This window comes from Phoenix dactylifera, chromosome 4 (genome assembly GCF_051530095.1).
Source record: "Phoenix dactylifera cultivar Ajwa chromosome 4, Ajwa_hap1_PhDact_Kaust_v1.1, whole genome shotgun sequence".
NCBI lineage: Eukaryota > Viridiplantae > Streptophyta > Magnoliopsida > Arecales > Arecaceae > Phoenix > Phoenix dactylifera.
The window spans coordinates 10,300,536-10,326,014 of record NC_143193.1 but is presented as its reverse complement, the minus strand read 5'-3'; the positions used below and the strand labels follow the sequence as shown (position 1 = coordinate 10,326,014).

The 25,479-nt window shown below is 35.6% G+C and overlaps 1 protein-coding gene across 2 annotated transcripts; it reads left to right on the top strand.

Moving 5' to 3' along the window:
- The first annotated feature begins 1,078 nt into the window (after positions 1 to 1,078).
- Positions 1,079 to 17,908, top strand: PANC (pantoate-beta-alanine ligase). 2 transcript variants are annotated; one of them, XM_008778156.6, is made up of 4 exons: positions 1,079 to 1,848; positions 4,210 to 4,323; positions 7,660 to 7,791; positions 17,409 to 17,908. In XM_008778156.6, the coding sequence occupies exons 1-4, from the start codon at positions 1,267 to 1,269 to the stop codon at positions 17,523 to 17,525; spliced, it is 945 nt and encodes a 314-aa protein (XP_008776378.3). In that variant the 5' UTR covers positions 1,079 to 1,266; the 3' UTR covers positions 17,526 to 17,908. The 2 variants fall into 2 exon arrangements, with proteins under 2 accessions (XP_008776378.3, XP_088575873.2); XM_088719747.2 differs by lacking the exon at positions 4,210 to 4,323 and having other exon boundaries at positions 1,106 to 1,848.
- Positions 17,909 to 25,479: the final 7,571 nt, after the last annotated feature.

Genomic DNA, 25,479 nt, shown 5'->3' with positions numbered 1-25,479 from the left:
GTTCTCAAGAGCTCTCTGATCTCTTTCCTGCAGGCAAGACTACCTTTGTGAAGAGGCACCTCACTGAGGAGTTTGAGAAGAAATATGAACATACGTAGGCATCTTAGTCATCTTTCTTTCTTGGATCTTTCTTGCTTATTACTTTTTGTTTTTCTTTGTGTTCCTCTAGGTTTGCTTGTTTCGCTCATCTGGCATCCGCTTTGATTTGCTGCGATATTAATTTCAAAGATTCTTTTTTGTTCTCCTCCAGCTACTATTGGTGTTGAAGTCCATTCTCGGGATTTCTTCACCAACTGTGGGAAGATCCGATTCTACTGCAGGTAGGTTCTTGCTGTGCGCTTGCTGCATCTTTTGTGGCCATAATCGCATCCATATGCATTGAAGGCTAAACCGTTAGCTTTTTATTTTTAACTTTCTTTTTAAAAATTGAAGGCTAAAGCCGACGCTTATAAGCATCGGCTTTGAGGCTTTTAGTGACGCTTTTATAAGCGTTGGCTTTGAGGCTTTTAGTGATACTTTTAAGCGTCGCTAAAAATCAATTTTTTACGAAGCTTTTCAAAAGCATCGAAAAAAACTATTCCTACTCAGGTATCGCTGACGCTTCGCGATGCTTTGGGTAGCATCGGGCGGATCTTTACCGGCGCTTAGAAGCGTCGATAAAGGATGTAAAAAACGTCGAGAAAGACCACTTTTTTGGGCCTCATATTGTCATCGGATAATACTAGAGAACACGTTGTTAGAGAGCCTGGAGCTAATGATTGTTCTTTGCATGGAGTTTTTCAAGTTTTCCTTGGCGTTGATTGAGGCGAAGGGGACGTGGCGCTGAAGCTCCGCCTTCTGGTACAGCCCGAGTCAAACTTTTAGTCTTTGACTTAGAAATGGATGGGCAGACCATATTGATATTTTTTAAATTAATTAAATTTTTTAAAATTTTTAGGATCTACTTAGTTTTAGTTTAAAGTTGAAGGATATAATTTATGATGATATCAAAAATAATTAAAAATTTTAAATTTTTTAAGATTTAATTAATTTTAATTTAAAGTTGAAAAAGGCATCGCTGCACTTAGGATGATATGAAAAATATTAGGGAACCACGGTGGTCAAGAAACTCTGGACGTTCAATGCACGTGCCGTGAAAAAGGTTCCTGAAAATAAAAAAAAAACTAAAGAAGGAAGCCGTAAACTGCCCTCTCCTCCTCTCGCCGCGACTACACGTCCGCAAGCACCACCCTCTGATACCCAGAGACAAGCAAAGAGCAACTGCAGATGGCCAAGCAACCGGAGGTAATCAGAGACAAGGCCTGCATGCGTTCATGGTCGAGGTTGCACAGATGGAAGGGCAAAATCCTTGCCCTCGTCCCCACCATGGGCTTCCTCCACCAGGGCCACCTCTCCCTCATCCGGGAGGCCAAGGCCCAAGCCGACGTCGTCGTCGTCTCCATATACGTCAACCCCGGCCAGTTCGCCCCCTCCGAGGACCTCTCCACCTACCCATCCGATCTCCACGGCGACCTTCAGAAGCTCGCCGACGCCGAAGTCGACGCCGCCTTCTGCCCCTCGAATATCTACGATTGTGGAAGCGATGGGGTGCCCGGGGAAGTGGGTTCTGGCGGCGGCGATGAGAGCACGGCGGTTTCTTGCCTCGAGGCCGGGGATGGTAGGGGGAGAGAAGGTCATGAGACATGGATTAGGGTCGAGAGGCTGGAGAAGGGGTTGTGCGGGAGGAGCAGGCCTGTATTCTTTAGAGGGGTTGCCACGGTTGTGGCCAAGTTGTTCAACATTGTTGAGCCTGATATCGCGGTCTTCGGGAAGAAGGACTACCAACAGTGGCGTATTATTTGTCGGATGGTAAGGTTCGAATTTGCGATTCCTCGACTGTCCTTATTTTCCTTGAATTTTTTTTTTGTGTTCGATTTATCTTTTTTTTTTTTCTTTGGAATTAATTTTGCTTGATAATTTACAAGGGATTGATATTAGATACTAGAAGGGGATTTGGGAAAAAGGACTTCTACATGATAAAATGGTTGAGAAACTAGTAAATCCTAATATAATACCTAAAATCGACATGGGGACTTCCACGTATGAGGGAGAAAATGGGAGAAAGATAACAAAAAAGAACGTAAACCAGCATTGGTTGACATATTGGTTCCATGAGAAAGTTAACAAAAAGATTGTAAACCTCATATTGGTCTATATTGACTCCACATTGGACCAGCACAAGCTGACATGGGCTGATGGAGATTGGTGCAATTGGTATGGTGGTTTGAACCATTATATGATGCTAGTGAAGATCTGGCATAGTATGCATCACCACTTAAAACCTTGTGCGAAACTACGGTGAGCTGATTTACCAAGCTAGTTGATATCTGATCTTCCAAGTCAAGTTTTTTTTTTCTCTTTCTTTTCTTGTGGTTGGCGCGCAGGGGGGGGGTGGTGTATGGGACTGGAAAATAAGCATTTTGAAGTACACAATTTCAGAATGGATTAATCCTTGAGCCAAGGTGATATAATTCTTAGGACTAGGGCTTCATGTATGATAACAGGAGATGTTTGGTTGTGATGGGAATAGTCTAGATGATTCAAGTAAAAGTGGTAAAATGACTTGAATACAAGACCTATATACTTCCTAGGGTTTCCAAATACTTAATGAGTGAACACTATAAAGAGAAAATAGTTGAGTGCTAAGGCTTGTTCACCAATTTCATCTTTAGGATTTGGTACCAAATGCGATACTGTGTTCTCAGAATGGAAAAAAGGGGGAAATAAGTTTTAATGCAAGAGAAATTAGGGTTTAGGATCTAGTTTTGATGACAAGCTTTTTAAAAATGCTCTGAATGATTCTAAGTGATGGATTGCTGGTTTAGGAAGCACATATTATCTCCAATTCTTGATGTTTTAAACGACTAGTAAAGAAAGAGCTAGAAAAGCGTAAGGGGGTTAATAGAGGAGGAATAAGAAAGGTTCAGATTAAATGGTTGAGCCCCCCGCCCCCACCCCTCTCTCTCACACACACACACACACAACACACACACACTCACGCACGCACACACGCACACAAAGGGCTCGTTTGGTTCGCGGAAAAAGAAGGGGGGAAAGTGTGGTCAACGGGAAAGTAATGAGATGCCTCTTGTTTGGTTGGAGTTTTCAAAGGAGAGAGATGGAAAAGTTGTATTCCCATGGGAATATGATTCCCACATTTCATGGAAAAGTCTTTTCCATGAGAAACATGGGAAAGTTACTTTCCCATGAGAAACATGGGAAAGTTACTTTCCCATGAGGCGGGAATCACTCCATTTTTATTTTTTTCCAAAAAGCCCCTTCAGCATTAAAGAAGCATTAAAGAGGCATTAAAGATCTAATTTTTATTAAGGGTATAATAGAAATTATACATAACTTTCCCAGGAAAGTGGATGACCAACCAAACATAAGCACTTTGAACATTTGTCACTTTTCCATGGTCAACCAAACATGCTAAAAGTACTTTTCTAGGCATACTCTTCCTAGGAATTTGTTTCCCAGGAATCATATTTTTAGGAGGAAAAATGCTTCCCGCGAACCAAACGAGCCGAAAGAGAGAGAGAGAGAGAGAGGAAAACAAAAGAAATAAGAAATACACCTCCAAGTCTGTCTTATTTGATAACCAATCTATTCTCTTGACAAATTGATAAAATAATTTGAAGGGAACTTAACACCTGATTCATTTTTGACTGCCATTTTATGTTTAGCCCTTGCAAGCAGCACTTTACATTTTGTCCTACACACAGGTTGGCTGGTATTTTATTAACAGTTATGACTGTGCTGGCATGCATTGATGCTTGGTTCTATGCTCAGTTGCATCTGTTTTATACACAATTATGCTTGACTATGTTTAGGGCTATGAACTAAAGTTGAAATGGCCATTGAAATCAAGGGTGGGAAAAGATTTCTAGTTGACAAAGACTAAACGTAAAATGGTAGTTAATCAAAGGACCAGGTGTCGGTTACGCCTAATTGGAATCCTCAATATTCAATTTTACCATATTTGTTTTTACTCCTACCCATAATAAAAATTAAATATTAAATTTATTTATGTTGAACTTTTGATGAGTTTTTTCGGCTTTAATATTATGGGATTTAATAATTACTAGGAGTCTCTATATCAAGAATCTACACTTTATGATCCATTTTCTAGTTGCTAATAAGTGTGTGTTCATTGATGGCCATTTCTAGGTTCATGATCTTGATTTTGCAGTAAGGGTAATTGGTTCAGAGATAGTTCGTGAAGCTGATGGTCTTGCCATGAGCTCACGCAATGTGCACCTCTCACCTGAAGAGAGGGAAAAGGTTTGTTTTTTATTTTAGACATATTTTATATCTATCTCATTTTTAACATTTAGCCAATACTAAGAGAACACAACATGCTTATCAAAGTTTGCTTTATATTTTGGTATCAAAGGATGGAAAACCAATATGAATGTTTTTTGCATTTTATTTTATGTATAATCCTTGTTATATGTAATATTAGTATTTGAAAGGCTTGAAAATATGAAAGTGGCAATACATGTGCTAAATAAGATGCTAAAATGATTTAAACTTGGGAAAATACTTGTATATCATAATCATGTTAATAGTTAAGGTTGTTTTGACACCTCCATTTTTGGAACAATATTAAATTGCTTATTCAAACCCTAGGAAAAAGGTAGGATGTTGGTTATATGTTTCCTAATAGATGCACACTGAAGCTAAATTCATGAAATGAATTGTAATCCTATATTTGCTTATGCCAGGGGGCCACTTGTAAGTGATGTGCGACTGGATGCAAATTGGATGAAGCTGGTTAGGTCATCATCCTTAGTATTGTTTGCCCAATGTATCTCTGTTAAGGTGACAAATAGATAAGGATTAGCAAGGTCATCACTCATAAATAATGTCCCACAATTTAACTTGGGTTAAGTGAAAAATTGGTAGGACTTCACTAAATTTAGAGTAGTGCTTAGAAGCAATATATTGCAAATGAGCCTACTTATAGTGGTGAGATGAGATGGTTAGAGATCTCATTAAATGGAGCAAATGTAAGCAATGAAGCTAGGTCCATAGGGGTAGAGTCTGGTACTTGAAATGTTAAAACATTAACTAAAATAGGTAGGGAGCTGATGGATGAGAATAATCTACATTACATGGTCGGAAGAATGCAAAATACCTGACAAAAAGGATGAAAATCTAAGGAAAATGACCTTTAAATGTCAACAAAATACTAGAAATGGTACCAAAATATTGATGGATGAGAAAACAGGGACTAGGTAAGGGCATAAAGATTTGTAAGTGATAGACCACTAGTTATGAAGTTGGATTTAGTTGAGGATATGAAAAATATCACAACTTGCAAGGAAAAAGGTGAACCAATGCAAGAAAATATTGAATGGAGAAGGCCTATTTACATCAGGTGACTTGAATGGTCATGTAGGAAGCAAAATTTGAAGTTTGACCAAAATAGATTGGTTTTTCCCCATCTCTACTTGTTACTTATCCTGGGTCTTGGTATTGGTTAGTTTCAACTAGTTTTGGTCAGAACCAAATAGTTTTGGCCCAATTTAGGTGGTATCAGCTAGTCTGGTCAAAACTGATTGAAATTTCGTCATAGACACTGTGTATTAATTAAATTAGTCTTCAGTGTCATTTTGGAACCATTTCTGCATATTGTTATATATATCTGGCTAGATAATATCCATGTATGGGTCATTTTATCAATTTTTAGAGTTAGAACACAAACTACAGAACAGATACTTATGGATAATAAATCTCATCTTTGAGAATGGATTAGGCCCCTTGTATAGTGAATTGAAAAGGTTTATTCTTGGATTTGCTAGATGTTAACTTAAGTGATTGCTTAAACCATATCTAATATGGTCATTTTCGTAGTTTATCAATTATAGGTTATATACTGTTTTTTTTTTTTTTTGATATGGCAGTAATCGTTTGATGAAGTTTACATTAATATGAATTTCTATGTTGCTATATTTTACTTTGATAGTTGTTTAGATTGTTAGGTACTTGCTTAGTACTTTGTAGCTGAACAATTGAGTGCAACATAATTGCATAACATTTCATTGGATTATAAGTCTATTTTTATTCTTATTGCATTTAAGCTTTCAGCTTGTAAACACCAAAACCATATATCTAACATGACCAACAATACAATATGATCTAAAGCAAGATTTTACATCTTGGTACTAGGTCACATACAGGTACCTTACTGGTATTGCATGACATGAAATGATATAACCCCATACCGACACATAGTGTGTTGGAAAAGCACCAATACCATATTGTATTGGTTCGCTCCTGGTATGGTATGGATGCTTGGTATAGACCAATACGGTCCAATATATAAAACCTTTCTTCAAAGTAACATGATATGTTCATGTGCATTGTTCTATTATTCTCTGAATTTTCTTTTTCCTTTCATACTTTGGCCAATATGTAAACTCAAATTCCCAAAATTGAAACCTGATCAGTCCTATTAGAAACTTGGTGTTAAAAGGTAATATAGGATATGAGAGATTTTCATGGCAGACAGCATTTGGTGATGGGAATGCATGAGAGATGCAAATACTTGATGGCTCATGATCTAACAATAGAAATACATATTCTAAGAAGGTGGATGAACATTTTAGTTACATTTAAAGTCGATCTAGTGTCATGAATTCTCTTTCTTGCATAAGAGAAAGATCTTATCTTTGCAAGATGATAGGAGGAGAAGGCTTTTGACCCAATACGACATAGGCTATTAATCTTGGATTTGCTTACTAGGAATAAAAGAAAAGAAATGAGAATATGAAATGCTTAAGGATAAGGTGGTAGATTGTAAAAGGAGAAAGTTTGACATTTCTAGCAAAGATATTGAAGGAAATCTGAATTTGAGAGTTGAATTAAACGGGCCACAACAGAAGATACTAGGGACTCCTAAGGTAAGGGACATACAAAGACAATGTGCTTTAAACCAGGGATATAATGCAGTCTTTTACAGAATTTGTCAATCTTTCTAAAGTCTGGTAGTTGTGTGGTTATGGTTTTGTGTACTAGTAAATATTAGATAGAAAGGTTTAGTTGTTGGAATTGTTGAAAATTTTGGGGTTAGTCTTTTTGCTAAGTTCTTTTCAATTGTTGCTATGTTTGTTATTTCTTTAATTTCTTGCATAGGAAAAACTTATTTGCAAGTGGCTGATGGATCATTATCAAGAATAGGGTGCTATACCTTAGTTGTTGTACCTTCTGCCACGGACAATTATCAAAATTGTCTTCAGTTTACTCAAAACAATTTTTTTCCTTTCTTTTGATTTTGAAGCTAATGTTAGCATTGCTAACCTTTAGTAACTTCTTTTTGACACTTGGATGATACCTGCCTTGAGTGATGTATTCTGTTATATATAAACAAACTCATGGAGCATATAAATAAAATTTTTTCTGACAAGTGAGTCTATTATTAAAAATGTTTTGAGTCTTAGTTTGTTTTCTTGTGTCTGCATTCTGGTCTAGTTCCAAATAAAAGTATAAATCTTCATGCAATTACATTTTGAGTGTTTTAATCTTGCAGTTGTCAGAATATACCTTTTCTTATACTGTTGTGATATAGTAATTACTCTCATGTATACTTGTAATAAATTTTTCTTGTTTGCATAGGCATTGTCCATCAACAGGTCATTGTTACAAGCTAAATTTTCTTTGCAAAAGGAGAAATACAGTTGCCAAGACCTGAAAAATCTAGTAGTTCAGACAATAACTCAAGCTGGTGGTAGAATTGATTATGTTGAGGTAAGATGATAAGGAAACCCAACCCCCCTCCTCTCTCTGCCCCCCCCCCCCTCCCCTCTCTCCTCTCTTTCCTTTGTCTCTTTTTATTTGCTTGCATATCTGGATAGGCCTTGCTTATTAAGATCCGCTACTCATTGTTGCAAGGGAAACTACATATAGTATAGAGAAGTTAATCATAGCCATATGCATGTTGTATGCGTTTAATAACGCCTGTTGCATCAGAAATCATGTCACAAAAAAGTTTCATACACATGTCAACATTTACCACAGAGCTTGTCAGGATGTATACTTTTACTTTATTTTGTTGATTAATGGTTGGTACAAGCCAGTTTAAGTATGTAAGGTTCTTTGTCAACAGTATGCCCTAGAATTAATCTCTAGATAGCCTTAAAGGTGAGGATTAAAACTTAAACACAACCACCCTGCAAAAAACAGATATCGTGAAATATCATGACTGTGAACTAGTATTGGGCATGTGTAATGCACTTGGATAGAAGCATGGTTAGCTATCATTTTGTGGGAGATCACAATTTTTTTCTAATATTTCTGTGACCTGATGAATAAACCCTTATTTTGGCTGGTGCGCTTCTATAAAAGGTTTCAACTCCACCCATTTTAGTCATCATCAACAACTGATTGTATCACACCCAATAATGTAAATATCAATCCAAAATGCACTGATGCATAAAAGTTTCATTAATTTCCTCCAAATCCCCAGTCCGGTCACATCTTGATCAAGTATAATTGGAATCCTTAATTTTGCAAAATGCATATTTAAAAATCAAGCATAGAAGTTGAGACAACCCAGCTTACAAGGTTGTTTGATTAGTTGTTCCTTGATATACTGTCTATCTGCTACTATGTTGCGGAATAATTATTACAATACAACTACCGTGGACCTTTAATCAGAAATTCATTATCAAAATAGTTGCTTTACTCGTGGTATTTTTGCTTCTAGTCTTTACACTTCCCAATACCCCTACTTTGCTTCTTATGTCTCTATATTTCTAGATTTTAACTGACAGAGGTGGTTGATCTCTGTCCATAGGCAAATATTCCTAATGTCGAAAGGTATAATATGTTGCCCATCAAAGAATTTGTAGTGCCTCATCCTAGCAATATTTTCTTGAGACATGCATAAATTTGCTGGAAAAAAGATATTCAGATGAGTCATTTTTAATTAAATTTATTTAGCATTTGACTGGTAGTCTTGCTTGTCATTCAAGATTAGCAAGCAATTATTCTAGATCAGCAATTTGGTATGTGGGTCCTTTGGAGTTTTGAAATGTAAACAAGCTTGTATTAAGTATTTAATTATCTATAGGCAGATCATCATGCTTTTTTCTGGTGATTCTTATCCTCTCTTGATCTTAGCTTCACAAGTTTATCAATACTATCGAAGCAAAAACACCCTTTAGCCTTCTAGTCCCCATATGATCTTTTTTTTTTTTGTTGATAACAATGCCAACGGTAGGTATGATGTTCTAAATAAGTACTTATGTATGATGTTGTGGTTAACCTGACACTTCTATATCTGCAATAATTTCCAGGCATTGAGGTTTATGAAAAACCATGTTTTTTTGTATCGATCCATACCTCCTAGTAGGGTATACCGTACTGACTTGATAGGCTTTCGGTACGGTAGGGGGGGCTCAATACAATACCGTACTACATGGTATAGATGTACAACTGCTGTCTTGTCTCTAGCAGTGTACCATATATTAATAGGGTGTGTGTGTTGTACCCCTGACCTATACCTGTGAGTTACTGGTATTGGGTTTATTACCAAGATTGAAACCTTGTAACAACCACTACAATCTGCGTATCAGAAACTTGGAATGCTGTTTTTAGCTGAGTCTACTAATCATGTTACTACCATGTGGAACATATTTGGATCATGTTGACTTAGTAGCTTGATGATCTCGATGGCAATGCTTATTTTCTTGATTTTTTTCATTTTAGTATGACACATTTTCACCTTTCTTAATTCAGATGTTTCCTTTCAGTTATGTTTCATATTGTTTTATACTCTTTATATATATATTTTTTATGATGTTTCATTGTGTTCTTCCATGAAGGAATATAATTCATTACGAGCACATCCATCTTTTATATTTTTGAGGATGGGTTTTGATACCTTTCCTGCGCTATTGTAATCAAAAGTTAGGGAACAATGATGAAATGTACCATTTGATAGATATTTGAGTGATGCTACAACTGCCTCTCAATAACTGTAATCAGGTTTGATATTTAAAAGAAAAAAATCTCACTGTTACTACATAGATATCCATAGAAAATTAATATTTTAATGTTTATAGGTATATAAGTTGAATTTATGGGTCATGGTGGTGTGCAATGTTTATATTAGTGTTACAAATTTGCAAAAGAAGTTTAATGCAAGCTGATGGAATATAGGAGTACCATCTCAGGTCAAATGGATAAATTATACAGTTATCTTTTGCATACCGTTTTCTAGATCATTTATTCTGAACTTTATTTCGTTTTAATAAAAATCGGTAATGAGCACAATATCGAGGGCTTGCTCAAATGGAATGAGTCCTTGCCACTTGGGCAAGGGGTTGGGGGTTCTATTCTGGTTGGAGTCAGCCCCTCCGAGAGTGGAGCAGGTATGGCGTAGAAAAGCTGGGGAGTAACTCCCTCCTAATCTCAAGAAATGAAATCAATTATAGGCACTAAAGGAATGAATTCTATGTTCAGATCAACAAGGAAAACATGTTTTTACAATATTGTAGAATAGGGTGAAGGCAATATAAGAAAAGGCACGCTGTTTATTCGAGTAGATAATGTCAAAACATCTTGACGGGAGTTGCTAGAAGAGATTGTGAGAGTTTCTTGAAGATATTTATTCTTTCATTTTTATATTAAATGAACATAACATTAAGGATTAAAACATGAACTAAATAGTGCCCCCGAGGTGGGGGGGGGGGGAGGAGAAATAGAGAGGGGTAGCAAAGTGCAACATGCTGAACCATAACTATTGCGGTGAAGTCTTAAGTTGACTTTATATACTTGGATCACATCAATCACATGAGGAATGATACTCTAGAGTTGTGCAGAGCAATTTCACCGATTTATAGGATAATGCTGACCGAGTTCCAGTTGTCGACAGACCATTGCAGATCTTAATGTGAGTGATATAAACTTGATGGTTTATCGAGTTGTCAAAAATTGAATGAGGATTAGTTTGGTGGGTATTTGATGATTGGAGTCCCCTACGCTTGGAAGATCTTAACAAAAGTTATGAAGGCTTTAAGAAAAATGTTCTATAAATGTCAGTACCCAATTACAAAAAATGACTCTTAGATGTGGAAACTATGATCAAGATTTATTAATATATCATATCAAAGACAAGATTCTTGATATTTATTAAGTATGGCACCAAAAGAATATATAATATCACCTCTCACAACCATATGTGGATGTACATCAGTCCATTCATCTTCAATTTAGTATGCCCATTTCTTCACTTTGCTCTGTGGACACGACTGAAAGTCGATTTGTGATCAAGATCAATCATGGGTGACATGTATCAATAAGAGTCCAGATTAACTGTGACCAAGTCATGGCAATCATTTAGTCTGGTTATAAACTTGATGGTTGATCCAATTGTTAAAACATGAGGGGCTTGATACCTCGGGCCAACTAGCATGGAACCTAACTTGCAAAAAAACTGCGCTGCCCATTTGGTATCTGCTCAGGCTGCATATATGGGTCACCTGGATGCCTACTGTATAATACATCCACATAAGAAAGCTGCACGAGCCGTACTAAATGTAGCCATGGAGCTGCATATGCATGTTCAATAGATCAGTTCTTAAGAATAGTCTAAATGGTAGTCAAATTTTTAATGCTTTATCTTTCTTTGGACTAAACTGACTTCTATAAGAACCTTGCATTTCTTCAAGTTAAATGATTGTGATGCAAAAGTGGAGTTAGCTCAGGTCTCCACTAAAAATCCACAATTAAAGCCCAAGAAATCAACTTGACTCAGGGAGAAGCCCTAGAAGGCCTGCTGATATAAGTCTCATGTATTAGAGAAGATAAAAAAATCTATTGTTTTTGCTAGAATCAAACATGATTTGGTATTCTTGATCTTTTGCCTTGTTTGAGGAGGTTATTGGGATATGATGTAGAGGATGATATTGAAGGCAAGATGCTCAAGGATAACATATTGGCCAAGATCAAATATTTCTCTTAATCCTGTAATTTTATTTACTGCTTTTGCAATTATCCCATGATCACAAAGGTCATGTCAGGATATAGTTTTGACTTTCTTCAAAGTAGGGAAAAATATATGACTTAGTGGTTTCTTTTAAGATGGGATAGGATGATATTGAAGCAAGATGCTCAAGTATATGTATTGGCCAAGATCAAATATTTCTTTTAATCCTGTAATTTTATTTACTGCTTTTGCAATGATCTGGTGATCACAAAGATCATGTCAGGATATAGTTTCGAGTTTTCTCTCCTTAAAAGAGGAAGGAAAAAGAGATATGACAGTGGTTTCTTTTAAAATGGATAGGGTCTTTAGCCCTATAAAATACCCCACTCCTTGGCTCCTTTCAAGAACAAGTTAAATGTAATTTCTTTTAATTTTAGTGATGCCATGCCACCCATAGAAAACCAGAATATATTTACACAAGACCTAGACACAACATGGCACATGTGAAGGATGATTGGTGCATTAAAGAAATTGCTTACAGAATAGATGTGGATAGATGGCTAAAACAACATCAAGGGGCATCTATCAATGACTCTTATATGCCTATTAGATAGCATTACATTCCTTTTTTATTTTATTCTGCAATGCTTATTATTAGCTTTTCAAAACATCTTTTGGTGTGAGCTAGACTTGATTTGAGTTTGTTATGACTTATGCTTACCTTTGGTATGGGAGGTCTCCGTACTTGCCGCTTGTCTATCATAAGATAATGCAAGCATTAGGTGCCATAGTTGGATAACGGACCATAGCATTACAAAATTTAGGGAATATATAGCATGAATAAGAGGGAAATGCTGTGCAGCAGTTGTTTTTATTTGAGAAACACTGATTGAATTGGATGGCCAGACCCACCAATAAATCTCATACTGGGATCGACATGCTGAATTCATTCCCATCTTTTCCTACGTACTGGGCATTCTGCTCCTTTTGTCCATATAAACAGAGGCCTTCCTTTTCCATTTTCATTCAGTGCCTATTCTCTTTTCTTCTTCTTTTCCCACCTCACTTTCTTCCTATACTAGTTGAAACTTCTAAACAATTGCAAAACCAGAGGGCTTATTTAAGGTGGGAAGTTGTTGGCTCTGTTGTTTTGCTTTTTGCTGCTTTTCTGTTCCAATTTGGTCAGATCCAAAGGTCAAGGATGCCCTAAGTCTCGTCCTGTCACCATGAAGTATGTATTCTTGTGCCTGTGTCCTACTGATAAGTTTTTTGATTTGTTAATTTCTTGACATATTGCTTGGCTCTGTCATCATCTCCTACACTAGTTTTATAGACTAGTTCACATCTGCTCTCCTGAATTTCTCTGTCACACTACACACTTCCATGCATGCTATCCCTCATCCATAGTTTTCCTGTAGTTTAGACTTTATTTTCTTTTGTTTGGTGACCCTATTTTTTCATTTTGTAATCTCGCTATTTGCTGGTTTTGGAACGTTTTCTTTGAGAGAATTGCTGGTTTTAGAATGTTATGTGCAGAAGCTTCACTTTTCATGCTTGATTCATGTCTTAGCAATGAATTTTATTAGCCATGTATTTAACCATTCTAACTTGTGGGGAGATACAATTTTGGTCTAAAAATTCTTTGGATTTGTGTATGCTGAACTGAAGTTAGTTGACTTGAAGTCTGGACTTCCATTTGCTCTAAAGTTTAATCGAGGCAGCTACCAAATTTAGGAATGCATTGAGTAGTAAAAACCTATATCTTTATTCGATTTTTCTGATATTTTTAAAGATACCACCACTTTCACTAGTCCCATCACTATCATCATCATGATAATCGTCCCAAAATCGTTGTCTTGCTATATATGGTTGTCGTAGGATCATTTGGTTGGATCCAAGAGCTCATCATCTATAACATGCAAAAGATTTGTCGGCATGACTATTATTGGTGCCATGCTGTTGCCAATACCTCCACCAAACATCAAGCTGTTGCATTGTCTCAATCAGAATCACAAGCTCATGCTTCGTACCTAACATGACTCCTTTTGCCTTAGAATCTCCATATAAATTCTATCGATATCTAGAGGAGAATGGAATAGTTGTTTGTATAGTTAGGGTATCCCCAAATAACAGAACCTTTTCTTGTTATGACTGAAATAACAGATCTTATATTCTCAGCAAAAACTGCTGGATTGGATCTTATTGCAAAAAAAATTGCTTTGGGGCCCAACCCTCCTACCTAAAAGAGCTTCAGGGCCACATGTTAAGAGAGTTGGTGCTCCCATAAGGCCCATGCAATTTGTGCCGATACAATGAATAGCACTAATCTCCTCCTGATACCTGGCATGTCAACTGTGAAGGGCATTTTCTAGATACTGCTCTGTTGGGACCTGTAGCATTGCTCAAAAAATGATTATCATTACAATTGTTGCCATTTGAATAGGAAATCATGATGGACCACTATGGGAAACATTTGCTTCTGTTAATGTTTATAGAAGAACATTATGGTTTTCAAATCATAAAATATATATATTTGAAGTGTTATAAAAAGTGAATTTTAAAAATTTATTTTAATCTGACTAATAATAAAAAGCATTAAACAACAGTTTATATTCCGATTATACAATAACTGTTATAACAAGATAACTTGCAAATAAAAATCACTATTTTAATTTTAAACCTATGATCTAAATATACATATGTACATATATACATTCATAAATATGTGTGTATGCATATATATATATATATATGTATATATATATATTGGGTGTATTTATGTATATATGCTTAGGTACATGTATATGTATATGAACACTAACACCCAGCTACGTGCAACGCATGTTCAAAGAAAGTGAACACAATAAAGTTATGGCTGTAAAAAATAAAACAGATATTCGCTTATTTAAAATGTTGCATATGCTTGAATTTTTTCGTAGATGAGGTTGTTAGGTTATTTGGTTGTACCTTTCAATTAGAAAAAGTTTTTATAAAAGTATTAAAACTATCTACGGATCCTAGTTATCCATGATCCCTTTATAGTAAGGTATGCGGAACCAACCGAACCGACGTACTGGTGGAGACCGGTACCGAACCGGTTCGGGAAAAAAAAAACGCACGGACGCGCGCGTGTCCACGTTATGCTATAGAGCGGCATTAAATGCCTCTCTGTGGCATTAAAAGCCCACGTGGGATGCCCCGCGCGGTTCGCACCGCATGGAACGCGTGTTTCCCCACTCACGCCCTCTCCTCTGAGCGCGGGTGCTATTCCCCCAGCCTCTCTCTTTTTTTTTTTTTTTCTTTTTTTTTTTCTTTCTCTTCTTCCCGAGCCTCTCTTTTCTTCCCCTCTCTCCTCTCTTCTCCTCTTTTTCCCCCTTCTCCCGCAAGCAAAGGATGTCTTCCTCCCCGCGAGGTGCTCGGAAGGAAGAAAGAGGCCCGATAGTCTTCTTCCTCGCAAGAGAGGTCTTCTTCCTCCTTTCGACACGTAGTCTTCTCCTCTTTCTCTTCTTTCTCTTCTTCCTCTTCTTCTTCCTCGTCTTCCTTCCTCTTTCTTCCTCTTCTTTCCTCTTCTTCCTCTTGTTCTTTTCTGCGAGTACCGGTGCGAACTGGTGCTGTTTGCAGCGTTACTATTCGCACTAATACGGGCAAGGAACCGTTCGGTTTCGACCCCTTTGGGATTCGAACCAAATTTCATGGTTGTACCGTACCGGTGGAGGTCGGTACCGGTATGGTACAGTTCCGACCGGTTCAGCAGACTTTGCTTTATACCATTTGAAAACTATCATTTCTAGTTGATTTCATTAACAAAAACTAATGACATGCTGCTCTACAATGTTGATAGACAGAATCTTTTCAGCACATTTCTATTTAATTTTGTAATATTGTGTGCGTGTTTGCACAAGAAAAGAGAGGGGATCAAATCTCAAATAACTGGCTGTTATTTTAAACCATGGCTATGGTAATGGATTGATCAACCTAAGCCTGCAGCAACTTAAATCCTTCAGTTTAGACCAAATTTTCTTGCCTCAAATTAAATGGGAAACTGCCCAGTTTGACCTTATCAAGCAGATGAGCTAGATCAAGGTTGACGATTCAAATGATCCTGATAAATAAATTCTATTATATTCAAAAGATCGACATGAAGATCTTCCATGATAACTAAATTCTATTATATTCCTAAAAAAAATTCAAACAAGTTGCATAGAAGCAACCTTTGATGGTCCTGATTTCCCAGTCAACCGTCTTCAAAAATACTTGCAGTAGATCTTTTCACTAGTCTTTTTACTGCTGAGTAAGGTCAAAACTAACTACATTTCCAAAGAGGAGAACATGAACATTTTACCTCCATCATCGACACATGGAGGCACCCTATTGGTCAAACCTGCCCCTTTCCTCTTGAATCCTGAGAGAATTTCGACAGAGAAAATATACGAGAGAGAGTTCTAAAACCCGAGAGCATTTCGATGGAGAGGGGCATTATAGCCAAGCAGCGATCGGAAAGGCAAGAGATTTTTATTTAATTTTTTGTTTCCGTTGGGTTTTCAGAATAAAAAGTTAAGAGAAATGGGATAAAATATATAACATCAACCACTGTTGAAAGGGGTTTCGAATTCGACGGCCTTCTTGGCTTTTGGTAATGGATTAATGAGAAACCAAGGGCCCATTTGGTAATTTGTATTTCTTCTTTGTTTTCAAACACCAAAGAAAAAACAACAGCACTAAAATTTATGTGAGATGACATTCCTTTTTTTTCATCAAAAAAAAAAAAAAAGTGAGATGACATTCCCTTTTTGTGGCTGTTTATATATATATATATATATATATATATATATATATTTAGAATTTTACAGAGAAATTTCTTTCTACCCTTGAGAAAAGGAAAATAAGAACAAATCACGGTAGGATCATGTTCATCCCTTGTCTCCATCAAAATAAGCCCTTCTTCACATGGATTTTGTAGAGAATTAAAAACAAATAAAATGACAACATTGCCAAAATGCTCAAATTTTATAAGATCTGTTGGTAAACAGACTGTGCCAACTTAATATGGGCATATATCAGTGTATTGCTTTCCAGCAAAATGACTGGATGCATGATTGCATGAAATAGCAGACAACTCCCTCCATGCATAGCATGTTTTCAGCAGCGTTGCAACAAGGACAATATTATGCATTTTAGTGTCGAAATTGTTGTTCTGCGATTTTTTTTTTTTTTTTTTAAGTATTTTCTTGTAACGTTCTCTTTGTTGAAGCAAATTTTCTCTGCTTAACTATGTACAATAAATTTACATGTTGTAAGTTCTCATTTTTTTCCTAAAGGCCAACTGTGAATAGACATTCAGACTTTTCTTGTTCATGTGCGTACTGAAATATTAAATGATGGCAATGATAGGATAATTTATCCAAATAGAATAACCATTTTCTCATAATTGCAGATTGCAGAACAGGAAACTCTGATTCCGGTAAAAGAGATCAGCAGCTCGGTTGTCGTGTGTGTTGCTGCTTGGTTTGGAAATGTTAGGCTGATTGACAATATGGAAATCAACATATGAAGCAGAATGCATTTACCGATGACAAAAAATTCAGAATGTTGACAAAAAATTCAGTCAAAGAAAAACGTATTTTTCCCAGCCAATAGATCCCCAGTTTGACCACTGATGGATCACTAAAAGATACGTGGTGCTCCCATATTAGATAAATAAATGATCATTTTTTTGCAAACAGATGACTCACATATAGTATGAATTTTTGGATTGGGAAGATGTCCAGGCAGTACTGATTTCCCTTTTTTTTTTCACTTCAGATGCTGAAAGTTTTGCTTTCTTGTTCCATCTGCTGTATTTCAGGGTCTATCTGTGTGTGTAGGTTCTCCCTCTAAATACCATCCCGAAAATTCAGGACATTTGCATGGTTCTATCAACATCGTCCTTAATAACAATTTTCTTTTGTCATTTTTCTTTTTAGTCCCCGACGGAGAAGGATATCCTAGGTATTATCGGTGGAAAACCATGTTGAGGTGGGGGGTTTTACAACTTAAAACCCTATTTAAGGCATGTACAAGAACTATTAGAAGATTTGGAAAAACGCAAAACCTGAAAATGCTATAGATATTTGTTAGTTGTCACCGTTTACAGTGATTAAAACACCGATGAATGGAGTGGTGTTTTAAAAGGGGCAAAGAGCTATCTATGATGGATATGTTTGGATGACACGTATTTTATGGGCCATGAGTTTTCGATGGCCAACAAGTTGGATAGTATTTGAATTCAGATAGTAATAGTGTAATTAATGTAGGTTCAATTTTCACTCTTAACTGATGGTAGTGGTACTTTTTAAAATTTCTCATTTCTAATGATTTAGAGCATGTTTGGTGGGAGTTGGGCTCTGAAATGGCAATAGAAATGATTTTCATTTCAGCCATTTGGTTTGTGGAAGTTTTATTCCCATTTTGGTTTACTTTTCTTTACTATTTAAATTTTATTCTGATTCAAATTTTGATTTCGCTCACAAATCAAGTACATTAGAAAATATGGCTATTCTAATTTTTATTTTAATTCATTTTGATTTCGATTTTGGTCGTGAACCAAATGCATGGTTCACTTTTAATATGATTGTGTAATGCATGAGGGATTTTGGGGCAACTCAAGAATTCCTTCATTCTTAATTCCAATCCAAAACAATATTCACTGAAAAATGTAGTATAAAAATATCTTTTTATTTGTCCTTTTGTACTTTATTATTAAATCAGAAGATAGGGATTGCGAGCGTTACATCTCATGCAACCATTGCAACTATGTTACAAGTGGTCATCTACACTATTTCTTTATGATCTGGCCGAGTTTATTATCTCTTCTGTCCCATCCTTTCAGTGCACCAGAGTTGCTGGGATTCTTTGCATTTCTCAACGGAGCGAATATAATGAATTTTAATTAAGAAGAAGGCACAATAGAAATTATTTGTAATGGACTATAACGAAGAAGAAGAGTGTTATATCCTCCAATTGCAATTTGGTTATATAAAAATTAACTTCAAAGAAACATAGGAGAATTATCAAAAGCAACCCACCAAAAAAAAAAAAAAACAAAAGCAGATATTTGCTCAATGTGAACAAATTTGAATATATTTAGAACTTTAATTCTCAAACTAATCATTTTCAAATAGTGCATAAGTAGTCAACCCATGGAGGAGAGGAAAGGAGCTAAAAGGAGAGGAGGAAGCCAAGACAGAATAGATGAAATGCTGGTAGGAAAGGTCCTTCACTTATGAAAGAATGTCAGATATAAGAGAATTTTAGAAATGGTACTCTTATACTATAATAGCGGAAGAAATCAGAAAAAGATGACCCTCTTAAGAAAGAGGAGGAAGGAAAAGATATATATTTTGAGATCAGCCTTCAAAAAGAGAGAGCAGCAATTGTTCTCAATTTCATAATTTCAGAGATAATAAAATTTCAAAAAAGGTACTTTTGTGTTATCAGAGGGAAAGATGGGAGAAAAGGTGACCCTCTTAACATTCTCGTGTTGAAATCTCTGTCTCTCTTTGGTGGAACCAGAAAGAAACAAGAAAACAGCAAGAGGGAGGGAAAAGATAACTATTTGGAGATCAGCCTTCAAAAAGAGAAAGCGGCAAGTAAAATATCAGCAACTAAAATTATTTGGGTGGAGTAGAGATAAGTCTCTTGATGCAGATAAAAATTCAGTTGAACAGATACAATTTTTTTATATTAAATTAGAATTGAAAACCTAATCAATTATCTAACGAATTAATATTGTCCAGTCTATTTTGAACTCTAGAAAAATACTATTGTATTCCGAACTATGCCCGCTAGAGTTTGGTTTCATACTTTCTCATTATATGCTTATTTATGTATTTATTTGTATCACAAGTATTAATCAACAGGACAAAATCATCCAATAAAAAAGTTTACATATGATAAAAGTCAAATGCAAAACGTGTCAAAGCATAGAAATTTTAATTTGATTGAAAAATAATATTTTCCAATTATCAAAATTAGGTATTCAATTTAAAAATATTAACTTATATATGTTAAAAGAATATCTTTGTTTATCATTTTTGTTATAATCTATTACTTGTTTATCAGTTCAAAGAGCAGAATAGCAACAACATATACCTTCTTCTAGACTTCCTCAAGCATCCTAAGTAAATTTTAAAGAAAATATTGCACCTAATACAAATGGCAAGAAAAATAGTAATATGTGATTAACATAATATATGCAACATTAAAATGTCAACTAAGATTTGTTGGGATGATAAATTTGACATTATGAGATAAATTGTAAAACATAATTTGCGTGAATAAATGTTGTGAACACATAGCAGTGCATTTAAGGATCCCATGAAGCTTAAGTTCTAAAAATGAAGCAAGATTATAAAAGCATCCATCTTAAATCTCAAAATTTCAAGAAGTTAGATGAATGAACATAGCATATGTGCCTATTACTAATGAAATAATTAATCATAGACCTGAAATAAGTTAGATGAACGATTATATAACTTATGCATCAATATATGTATAGGCTAGAGATCACCAAAATATATGAATTTAATTTATAAATTGCTGACCCTCAAGGGTTGATTTTGATGATGCAAAACAGTTGAGTCAAAAGTTAACTAATTCATTTATTTTGAGTTTAAGTAATAAATTTTAGAAAGCAAAGAAAAAAATCTTCAGCCACTCTCAAAAGAAAATCTTTTATATGAAGCTCCACTTCAAGAACCTAACTCTAAAAGGTTATAAAAACTTTCTTTAGAAGCTCATACACAAGACAGAAAATTTCATCCTGAGCTACCTCAAAAGTTGACTCCAAGCTTGCAACGAGTCGACCTCGGCACATTGCCGCTGACTGATAAACCTTCATGAGTCGATTCCAACAGATCATGAGTTGACCCTAAAATAGTCTGAGAGAGTAGATAGAAAGCCAAAAAATTCATCACATTGATGAGTCGACTCATAAAGTAATGCTATGATACCATATTTATCACGATCCAGATCCGAAGATGATTTGTCGAGCTTTAGATCCGAAGCATGACATTGCCCACGATAACACGAAACCAACATTATATTTAACTTTCAGATCCTTCTCAAAAATAATAGAATCAATAGGAATTCAATTTCATCATTCATTAAATAAAACTAATATTAGTTTATAGCGTCCAAATCCAACATAAATACCAAGCTCATAATTCTTACTATTCAGAAAATCACTAACTATAATTTCATAATCAACTGATAAATTAAAATTCTGCTCTGCTATATAGATCGCCAAGCTTGTTAGCATGAACTCCAAGTCTGGACCATCTTTCATCCCTACTAATCTTATTTAAGTGGAAGAAAAAATAAAATAAAAATAGAGGTATATGAGTGACATAGCTCAGTAAGTAAACTTTTCACTACCTTATCGGACCAAGCATAAAATTTTTTATGTTGATGCATCATTTAAGAAAAATAACATTTATTCCAAAATAAGCATTTCATAATATAGTTTATTAAAAATAGGTCATAAAGCAAATCATGTATGAACAAGTCATCTATCTTTCATAAACATAGTACCAAGTTTATATTACAAATAAATTTGTAAATCATTCTTTATGTCATGTAATCCTATCATGGATCAAAACATTGCTCACAGATTTTCATGCTATGGTCACTATAACCTATGACAGGACCATCTTCGTAATCGACAAGATATTATAGTTCATATTTGTTACCAACTTTAACCCATTAGTAGAGGGCCGTTTTCGTTGGATGCTAGCTCCAAGGTGTCGATTGACCCTTATTTCTAGAGGCGGTCATAGAAATTTAAGAGCTTTTGAAAACTTATATCTTTTTCTTAAAATATACATACAAATAGATGAAAAATACTAAATGACTTGATTAGATTCATATTTTATAACAAAGTTATTTTCATCAAAATATTAATAAAACTATTTTTTATAATAAATCACAATTTTCATAATACATATGTCGATCCATAATTTTAAGAAAATCATGATATTTCCACAAAAAAATTTTATGCACGGAAAACATGATAATTTAAAAATAATAAGGAGTGCAAGATCTACTTACCTCTTCCGTCTTAAACCATCAAACTTCATTAGGCAATTCAGTTAACCCTATACAAAAATTTAAAACATAATTACTTTCTGTTTGACAATTTTAATTGAATTAAAATAATAAGGAATAGAGACGAGCGTTCGATGATTTCAGGTGGATAGGCCCGATCAATTGGATCAATAAATTATAGGGCATGGACTCGATCAGGATCAAGGTCATTTAAAATAGTTTGTCATCAATAGGTTCTATGGACACTTGACAAGGTCGGGTGATCGGTCCAGTAGGCGATTCGAAAATCAGGGCAGTTTAGGGACTCATTTCAGGAGTCAACTTGGGTAAATGGATCAGGTCGACATGACCTAACTCTGGATTCCTTAGACATTCTAGAGAGAGAAAGTGGAGAGAAAAGAGTAGAGAGAGGAGAGAGAAAATAAGAGAGAGGATGAGAGGGATGGTTCTCTCTTTCTCTCCTCCTCCTTCTTCTTCTTTTCTTTTTCCTTTTCTTCTTCCAACTACAGTTGGAGACAACGACCGATGGAAAACAATCAAAAAGGTAGGGTTGAACAAAGACCCTTCATTTCGGTCGATTTTGGATTCCAATCCACTTATCGGCAGTTAGGACTCCAATGACAGCCATGCATCGATACAAGAAACTGGCCAAAATATTTGGCGATGAAGACTGGTGACATTGACTATCAGAAAATGAGACAAAGGGCCAAAGTTTTGATATGAAAATAGGGGTACTTTCTCTATCGATTTTTGGTGGATTTTTTGATCGGTGAAGGAGCTTTACACAAAAACAAAAAGGGAAAGAAATCAAGGGACTTACCCAAGACTCTGGCGAGCGTTCAATTGAAATCTTCGGTGAGCACCATGAGCCAAGACTGTTCGAAGTCAGAAAGAGAAGAAAAAAGAAAATTGATAATGGTTTATTGGTAGTGATCGGAAAAACTTGTTAGCAGTGAGGCGAAGGGGGCTGTGGGCTTTCTTAAATAACTGGTGAAGGATAGATTTCCTAGCCCTTGTCAAAGATCGGGATGGAAGAGGAGTTCGTCTCCTCTTTCATGTCAAATAGGGCTTTTCCCTATTTTCTATTATATTTGTTTTTTCGTTTTGGCCAATTGGGCTATTTTGGTTTGGACAAATGGACCGAGCCTAGCTAACAAATGGTTTGGGTATAACACTTTAATTAGATAAATTAGGCAATAAACTACATAATTATTTATAAAAAATAAGCATATGAAATTTATTAATTGAAAAGTAAATCCAGATATGCAGCATTTTCAAAATATTATGCATGCCAAATTCAGTATTTCTCAAAATCAAGTTTTGTTCATAAATCCAATTTTTTTTAAAACACAAATTTCATTTCGTCAACTATGAGTTATGGCCTATTTTTTTTGTGATAGATCATGATACCATGCACCTTCTTGCTATGTGTCGCACATCATTTTATGGTGAAGTCCTTCAGGATTGCATATTAGCTTGCGGTATGCAGTGCACCTTCTTGCACATAAATCTTTTAGGACAAATTAAGTGCCAACATATTAGCCTCCATTGGCGGAATTCTTAACATATTCGGGCTGAGAGTTTAAAACAATTATGCAGTTTTATATTTCAATTCAATAAAAGTACAAAAAATCATGCAGCATCAAAATCGATCAATCATAATCCATACCATGATTATACATCATCATAATATTTCAAAATAAAATATATTCGATAATAAAATACTATTCATTGAATTCATGCATCATGAATAGTTCAATTCAAAATTTATTAATATAATAATCTTATAATTGTTGATAAATTTAGAAAAAGAAAAACATCACTTACCTTGCGAGTGAAACCAAACTAGAGGTCCAATTACTTTTGAAAATCCTTCTCTAAGTTTGATATTTAAAAATTATATTCTCATCAAAATTTCATCATGACTATTCTAAAAGTAAAAAATTCTAAATTCCAACACCTCACTGGGCTGACCAAGGAGGAGTATCCGACATTTCAATCGGTTCGATCTAGGTCATCCAGTTGATCAACTACAAATCAAAAGTCTTGTTAGGATGCAAATGACACTATAGGAAGTGTTAATGGTGCAATCGAGCGGTGCTTGGCCTGGGCTGGGTTGGAGGCCGGTACACTGCCCAGCATTTAGTAGTCACTGAAGTCATCACTGGTTATGAGGAAAGGACCCTTCAGTGTCCACCCTTCATCGACAATGAGAGAGAAGAGAGAAGAAGAGAAGATGAGAAGAGAAAGAAATAGGACTCTCTTGTCCTTTTTTTTATTCCTTCTCTCTTTTCTTCTTTCCTTTCTCTTTTCCTCTTCTTCTTCTTCTTCTTCTTCTTCTTTAGCAAAATAGGGCAAGGTGTCAGCATCCTCTCTAGAACAAGGGAGGACTAATGAGGCCCGTTGGTGGCTACGGTGGTCACTGCCAGCTGGAGGACCGACGGTCGGGCTACTATCAATGGCGATTGAAGATGTCGAGCAATTGAAAATGACCAAAAAGATAGGGCCAAACATAGACCCTTTATATCAGTTGATTCTAGATTCCAGTCCACTTGCCGGTGGTTGAGACTTTAGTGATGGCCACGCACCAACACAGGAAACTAACCAGAAACATTGGTGATGAAGACCGATGTATTGACTACTGGAAAAGGTGAAAAAGGGTCTGATTTTTGATATGAAAATAGGGTTATCTCTCTCTAACAATTCTAGTGGATTTTTTGACCGACGATGGAGTTTTGTACAAAAGAAGGAAGGAAAAGAGTTCAATGGACTTACTTAAGACTCTGACAAGCCTTAAGTTGAAATCTCCGATATGCATGAGATCCAAGGTCGTTGGAAGTCAAGAGGCGAAGAAAAAAAAAGAATCAGTAGTGGTCTAGCAATGGTGGTCAACAAAATCTATCGATGGTGAGGTGAAGGGGAGTGTAGGGTTCCTTAAATAGTCGGAGGAGGTTAGATTTTCTAGCCCTCATCGAAGATTGGGGTAGAGGAGTTGTCCATCTCCTCCTTCAAGTCGAACAAGGCTCTACCTTGTTTTCTATTACATTGTTTTTTTTGTTTTGGCCCATTGGGCTGTTTTGGGCCAATCAAATGGACCAAGCCTAGCTCTCATAGGCCAGGTATTATAGTTTCCGCCTCTTAAAAAAAAAAAAAATCTTCAAAAGTTTCTCACCAGAGTCTTGAAAAATTTAGGGTTACTATCTCAAGCAATCCTCTAAGTTCAAGAATAAGTTTTTCATTAAATTATTGATCTTATTAGCTTAAAAATAATTAAAATCACTACACTTCCATTGTGCACTCTAATTTAAACCGACCAATACATCTGTGTCAAATCTAGGTTTCTAAGTTATATCACAATTATCATAAGTTAATGTCACAATGTCTCTTATGTCTATCCACCTATGCTCATTCTATATCTGATT